General features: G+C 53.1%; 1 protein-coding gene across 1 annotated transcript in view; it reads left to right on the top strand.

Moving 5' to 3' along the window:
- The window catches only part of LOC140402855 (ras GTPase-activating-like protein IQGAP1), a 92275-nt gene that overhangs the window by 44759 nt on the left and 40016 nt on the right, over positions 1 to 7500 (top strand). Inside the window, 5 exon segments of the mRNA XM_072490480.1 lie at positions 985 to 1007; positions 1010 to 1071; positions 1605 to 1817; positions 4240 to 4413; positions 4570 to 4694. Of these exon segments, the coding sequence (XP_072346581.1) occupies positions 985 to 1007; positions 1010 to 1071; positions 1605 to 1817; positions 4240 to 4413; positions 4570 to 4694 (597 nt within the window).

Below are 7500 nucleotides of genomic sequence, written 5' to 3'. Positions count from 1 at the left end.
CTGCCTCTGGATCCAGAGGCTGGGAATCGCTCCCTCTGGATCCAGTGGCTGAGAATCTCTCCCTCTGTCTGCCTCTGATACAGAGGCTGAGAATCTCTCTCTCCGTCTGCCTCTGGATCTAGAGGCTGAGAATCTCTCTCTCCGTCTGCCTCTGGATCCAGAGGCTGAGAATCTCTCCCTCTGTCTGCCTCTGGATCCAGAGGCTGAGAATCTCTCTCTCCGTCTGCCTCTGGATCCAGAGGCTGAGAATCTCTCTCTCCATCTGCCTCTGGATCCAGAGGCTGAGAATCTCTCCCTCTGTCTGCCTCTGGATCCAGAGGCTGAGAATCGCTCCCTCTGGATCCAGTGGCTGAGAATCTCTCCCTCTGTCTGCCTCTGGATCCAGAGGCTGTGAATCTCTCTCTCTGTCTGCCTCTGGATCCAGAGGCTGAGAATCTCTCTCTCCGTCTGCCTCTGGATCTAGAGGCTGAGAATCTCTCTCTCCATCTGCCTCTGGATCCAGAGGCTGAGAATCGCTCCCTCTGTCTGCCTTTGGATCCAGAGGCTGAGAATCGCTCCCTCCGTCTGCTTCTGGATCCAGAGGCTGTGAATCTCTCTCTCTCTCTCTCTGTCTGCCTCTGGATCCAGAGGCTGTGAATCTCTCTCTCTCTCTCTCTCTCTCTCTCTCTCTCTCTCTCTCTCTCTCTGTCTGCCTCTGGATCCAGAGGCTGAGAATCTCTCTCTCTGTCTGCCTCTGGATCCAGAGGCTGAGAATCTCTCCTCTGTCTGCCTTTGGATCCAGAGGCTGAGAATCGCTCCCTCCCGTCTGCTTCTGGATCCAGAGGCTGTGAATCTCTCTCTCTCTCTCTCTCTCTCTCTCTCTCTCTGTCTGCCTCTGGATCCAGAGGCTGAGAATCGCTCTCTGGATTCTGCCAGCTACAAATGAATAAAATGTGAAATCTGCTGAGAATATTCACGTTTATCAACTTGCTTCTGTTATTTTAGCACCAAGCAGCTAATCGTGGACATAATCGATCGCAAACTGGAGACTCGCTGGTAGAAATATTACAGACGTCCGCCTCCGTGGATCAGGTAGGTGGAGCAGGATCGGGGGGGGATGTAGGAATCTTTGGAGATGATCCCGAAGGCCTCAATGGGCACGTGCAAAGCCTGATGTGCCAAAGACCATCTGAGTTGTGTGTGTTGAACCAGCGTCGGGGGCGGGGGGGAAGACGATGGGGGGGTGAATGTCGGCGGTTAGCGCGTCGATCGAGCGGGGCTGCTTTGTCCTGGATGGTGTCGAGCTTCTCGAGTGTTGTTGGGAGCCATGCCCATCCAGGCAAGTGGGAGTCTCCCATCGCACTCCTGACTTGTGTCCTTGTAGATGGGGGACAGGCTTTCGGGGGGGGGGGGGTCAGGAGGTGAGTTTCTCTCCGCAGGATTCCCAGCCTCTGACCTGCTCTGGGAGCCACAGTATTTATACGGCTGGGTCCAGTTCAGTTTCTGATCAACGGTAGCCCCAGGATGTTGATTGTGGGGGGGATTGAGCGATAGTAATGCCATTGAATGTTATGGTGCATCTGGGCAAAGTGACCTGTTTGTCTGATCTCTCCCGCTGTGTCTAGGTCGCGGACCACCGCCTCCTCGTTCACAAGCGAGCGCTGCGTGACGCCCGCACTCCGGAGAAGCTGAAGAGAAATCAGTCCCTGGTCCTCGACAACAAGCTGCCCATTGAAGAGAAAAAGAGGAAAGTTGTCCGGAGCCTGAGGAAGCTGGAAGCCGCCGGCCTCGTTTCCGCCGCCAACGATTACCAGCAACTGGTCAACGAGTTAGCCAGGGTGAGAGAACGGGGAAAGCTGCGCTCGCAGAGCTGCTGAGGGCTGGGCGAGGGGACAGGTCACCAATGCTGCCTCGTCTGCTTTGGGACGAGGACTGTCCGGCTTCACTCAGCCAGTCTTCTCTGACTCGAAGGTGAACGTGAACCTACCTGAGTCCAGTCACATTCCACCCACTAAATCCACAGAGACAAAACTGACCGTAATCAGATCGTCTTCGACAACCCAAGGAACTAATGCATCAAAATGGCGTGTCTCCACTAATGCTCCTGAGCGCTTGGTGTTAGGTGTGAAGAAGGGTTGGAGACACGCTTCCTCTCTGCAAGCTGCAGCTTTTCACAAAACAACTGCTTGATTTCCCTGCAACCAGTGCCCAACAAAACACTTATTTTGCTGGGGACAGTGCTGAGGGAGCTTTACTCTGTATCTAACCCCGTTTTATCCCTGTCCTGGGAGTGTTTGATGGGGACAGTGTAGAGGGAGTTTTACTCTGTATCTAACCTGTTTTGTCCCTGTCCTGGGAGTGTTTGATGGGGACAGTGTAGAGGGAGTTTTACTCTGTATCTAACCTGTTTTGTCCCTGTCCTGGGAGTGTTTGATGGGGACAGTGTAGAGGGAGCTTTACTCTGTATCTAACCCCGTGCTCTACCTGTCCTGCGAGTGTTTGATGGGGACAGTGTAGAGGGAGCTTTACTCTGTATCTAACCCCGTGCTCTACCTGTCCTGCGAGTGTTTGATGGGGACAGTGTAGAGGGTGCTTTACTCTGTATCTAACCCATTTTGTCCCTGTCCTGGGAGTGTTTGATGGGGACAGCTTTACTCTGTATCTAACCCCGTGCTGTACCTGTCCTGGGAGTGTTTGATGGGGACAGTGTAGTGTTGAAGAGGGCTGTATCGTGGTAACTGTTAATGTGCATCATGAACTAATTTGTTAGGCTCCTCTTTCTCTCTTCCCCCCCCCCCCCCCCCCCCCCCACACACCCCCTTCCCTTCAGTGCGGCTCTGTGGTAACAATCAATAAAAGATCATAAAGCCAGCATTCCATTACTCTCAAACACCACTCCTTCCAGCCATTGGCAAATGTGGAACATATTTAAATGTTTCAGTGAAGTCTCCTTCTTTAATTTCGAAGCTGCAGGAGAAACCAACAGAATTTTACGAGCTGAACATTTCAGTGAAGAACATTTTCTGACAAACATTCGCAATCCTGGTGGGGGGGGGTCAGCGCTGCTGCCTCACGGCGCCGAGGACCTGGGTTCGATCCCGGCCCAGGGTCACTGTCTGTGTGCAGTTTGCACATTCTCCCCGTGTGCGAGTGGCTCTCACCCCCACAACCCAAAAAGATGTGGATGCTTTGGAGAGCGTGCAGAGGAGATTTACCAGGATGCTGCCTGGACTGGAGGGCATGTCTTATGAAGAAAGGTTGAGGGAGCTCGAGCTTTTCTCACTGGAGCGAAGAAGGCAGAGAGGTGACTTGACAGAGGTGTACAAGGTGATGAGAGGCATGCATAGAGTGGATAGCCAGAGACTGTTCCCCAGGCGGAAATGGCTGTCACGAGGGGATATAATTTTAAGGTGATTGGAGGAGGGTATAGGGGAGATGTCAGAGGTCGGTTCTTTACACAGAGTGGTGGGCGTGTGGAATGCACTGCCAGCAGAGGTGGTGGAGTCAGAGTCATTTGGGACATTTAAGCGACTCTTGGACAGGCACATGGACAGCAGTAAAATGAAGGGGTGTAGGTTAGTTGATCTTAGATTAGGATAAATGGCCGGCACAACATCGTGGGCCGAAGGCCTGTACTGTTCTATGTGCTGGGTAGGTGGGTTGGCCATGCTAAATTGACCCTTAATTGGGGGAAAAAAAGAATTGGGTACTAAAATCAACTGTTCTTTTCTCAAATAAATTCAACTGGGAAATATTTGTGGACATCGAGCAATGCCTGCAGTGATGGCTCCGCAGTTGAATACCCACTTGGCTGGTTCGTAAATAAGCAGTGCCCCCCGCCCCCCCCCCCCCCCCCTTGTCGCCCCCTCCTTGTGCGTCACACCAGCCAGTGAAGCAGCAAACTTCTGTCGTTGACGAATGAGGGAGGAGACTCTAATGGAACATAAAGGCTCACTGTCGGCGGGTTAAGGCATGGAGCAGAAAGGCTCGCTTTTGGCGGGTTAAGACGGAATGGCCTGTATTCCCTGGGGCTGTGGGACTGAGAACTCTTTGGGAATTGAGGGTTACGGGGAGCGGTAGGAAAATGGGGTTGAAACCCTGGATGGGCCCACGGTCGCCTGAAGAACAGAGCAGTTTCAGTGGGCCATACAGTCACCTTGTGTGCTGACGTGGCCAGTTTGTGTATGGGAAATTCGGAGAAGGCCGGTGAACTCTTTGCCTCACGCTCTGCTCTCTCTCTCTCTCTCTCCGTCACCGCAGGACATCCAGAATCACCGGCGGTACAGGCAGCAGCGCAAGGCTGAGCTGAACAAGCTGAGGGCCACACTGCACAGAATGGATTCCAAGACGGCCTTTTACGAGGAGCAGATCGACTACTATCAGCAGTACATCCGGACCTGCCTGGACAATCTGGCCACCCAAGGCACCGTACGTGTCCGGCTGCTTGTGGCAACGGAGGGATTTACGGCCAGCGGCACCTGGGAGGGGGGGTGGTGTGTGTGTGTGTGTAACGTTTGCGTCTGCTAGCCTAGACTGGTTGCATTCGCTGTGGCTTGTCCGTTTGTGAATAACCTCTTCTGACGTCCGCAGGGGCCCAGGGAAGAAAGCCGCAGAGGTGAAGGGAAAGAAGAGGAAAGTCCCGTCCTGAACTACACAGCAGCCCGTCTGCAAGAGAAGGGGGTGCTGCTGGACATTGAGGACCTGCCCGGCAGCCAGTAAGTTGGCCTGCTTCCATTTTTGTCTTTTTTTTTAATGAATTTAGAGTACCTAATTCCCCCCCCCCCCACCCCAATTAAGGGGGCAATTTAGTGTGGCCAATCCACCTACCCTGCACATCTTTGGGTTGTGGGGGCGAAACCCACGCAGACATGGGGAGAATGTGCAAACCCCACACTGACAGTGGCTCGGGACCGGGAACAAACCTTGTTCCTCAGTGCCGTGAGGCAGCAGCGCTAACCCATGTCTCACCTATTTTCCTCTTTAAACATCTCCTCCTTCAGTGCCTGTGAGTGGTGAACAGGCAGAGCGGGAAACTTGTGTGCAGGATAGCGTGGAGGCATAGAGGTGTGAAAAACTGTTCCTCGCGGAGGCAGTGCAAACCCAGGTTTGGTTTGAAAGGAACAGTGTCCTTCCGCCACCCTGCGTAACTGGTCATAAATCACGTTCCGATGTGGACAGGATGGGGTAGGACAGATCTGGCGTTTGAATCTGCCCCTTCGATAGAGGCGGCTATTCCATTTGAAATCCGGGTACTCCACACCAGCTGGGTGCTCGTACTGCAGCGTGGGCCAAAGGAAAGTAAACAACGAGGTTGCTGTGGGTTTACAGTGTGTGGCCATGGTCTCCGCCGTGTCTCAGTGCGTTTGTGTTCTCTAGCTTCTTCAGTCGGGAGATTGTGGGGTCGATGTCGCACAAACGGACAATTTGAGTCATTACCGGGCCTGCTGTTCCTAGGAGATTGCCTGCGGTGTTTCCTACATGAGAATGGGGAGTTGGGGGGCACACTTGGCCCCTCGGGCCTTATAGAACATAGAATTTACAGTACAGAAGGAGGCCATTCGGCCCATCGAGTCTGCACCGGCTCTTGGAAAGCGCGCCCTACCCAAACCCCCACCCAACGCTAAGGGCAATTTTTGACACTTGAGGGCAATTTAGCACAGCCAATCTACCTAACCTGCACATCTTTGGACTGTGGGAGGAAACCGGAGCACCCGGAGGAACCCACGCAGACACTGGGAGGACATGCAGACTCCACACAGACAGTGACCCAAGCCGGGAATCGAACCTGGGACCCTGGCGCTGTGAAGCAATTGTGCTATCCACTGTGGTACCGTTCAGCCTTCTGTGCCCATCCAATCGTGGCCACAGCTCTACCTTTTGATTCCCTTGTTCATCGAGAGTCTTACCTCTCTCTGCCCGAAAACTATTCGGAATCCACCTCCCCAAATCTCCCCTGGATCTTCTACATTTCCATCAGGCCGTCTATCATTCTTTTAAACTCCAATGCATGCAACAGTTTTTATTTAATGTATTTTATTACAAACATGTATCAAAACAGGTTACGACACACAAACACCCCAGGAAACATACTTCCCAGCAATCAACTATACAGTCTGTACAAATTTTCCTCCTTTTTCACCCCCCCCACGCCACACGGTCACAAACATCCCCCACCTTTCCTCAAGCTCTCCAGCGGAGCCCCTTAACTTGTACTTCATCTTCTCCAACCGCAGGAAGTGGTACAGGCCACCCAAACAAGCCGCTACCCCCGGGTGGCGATGCCAACCGCCACTCCAGTAAAATTCGCCGCCGTGCAATCAGCGAGGCCAAGGCCACGACGTCGGGTCACCTCCTTCTCCACTGCCGAAGAGAAAATGCTGGAAAATCTCAGCAGGTCTGGCAGCATCTGTAGGGAGAGAGAAGAGAACATAGAAAATACAGCACAGAACAGGCCCTTCGGCCCACGATGTTGTGCCGAACCTTTGTCCTAGATTAATCATAGATTATCATTGAATTTACAGTGCAGAAGGAGGCCATTCGGCCCCCCAAGTCTGCACCGGCTCTTGGAAGCTAACATTTCGAGTCCAGGTGACGCTTTGACCCACCCACCCACCCAAACCATGGCCGCTCCCCACCCCCTCCCCGGAGTGCGTGACCTGCCATTTTCCGAAATCTCTTTTTCCAATGGTACCAGTGCTGGGCCTGGTGTGTTTGCACCACAGTGCCAGCCGTCGGCCTGTTTCTTCAATGCAGTCACGTTGCTGATCTCAAACAGGCCAGCCCCTGCAATAAGAACGCAAGTGGAGTTTTGCCCACGCACGCGAGTTAGAAAACCTTCCCGTCTGTCGTGCTGGAGAAGGGTCCCTTTTAAAAGCACAGTTTGCCATTGCAGCCAGGCTTGTTAATTCTTTCCAAGCCACACAGCAGGACTTGGAACGGAACACGCATAGAAAAGGCGCAAAGTAACTCGCAACCCACAGTGCCGCGTTAATCACTGATTTCTGATCCTTCCGAAATTCTTCATAAGCTTCAGAGAATCCCTACAGTCTGCACCGGTCCTGGGAAAGAGCACCCTGCTTAATCCCACGCCTCCACCCTATCCCAGTCATCCCACCTAATCTTTTGGAGGCTAAGGCACAATTTAGTGTGCGGCATTCTCGTGGTTGCGTTTGTGTCGAACATCCCAGGATATCTCTCAGCAGCATTGACCGACACACCGGACCTCAGAAGGAGATTGGCACATTTATACAGGATATAAGACACTGGAACGGTCAATTGGCTCAACCACGACATGCCAGCGTTAATGTTTCATTTAATTAATGTTTCAGAGGGTGTAGGGCTTGGAGGAGGTTACAGAGATAGGGAGGGGTGTCGGGGCTGGAGGAGGTTACAGAGATAGGGAGGGGGTGTCGGAGCAGGAGGAGGTTACAGATAGGGAGGGGGTGTAGGGGCTGGAGGAGGTTACAGAGATGGGGGGGGGTGTAGGGACTGGAGGGGGTTACAGAGATAGGGAGGGGGTGT

This window comes from Scyliorhinus torazame, chromosome 26, assembly GCF_047496885.1.
Source record: "Scyliorhinus torazame isolate Kashiwa2021f chromosome 26, sScyTor2.1, whole genome shotgun sequence".
NCBI lineage: Eukaryota > Metazoa > Chordata > Chondrichthyes > Carcharhiniformes > Scyliorhinidae > Scyliorhinus > Scyliorhinus torazame.
The sequence above is the reverse complement of the archived record's forward strand: the minus strand, read 5'-3'. Positions and strand labels throughout refer to the sequence as shown.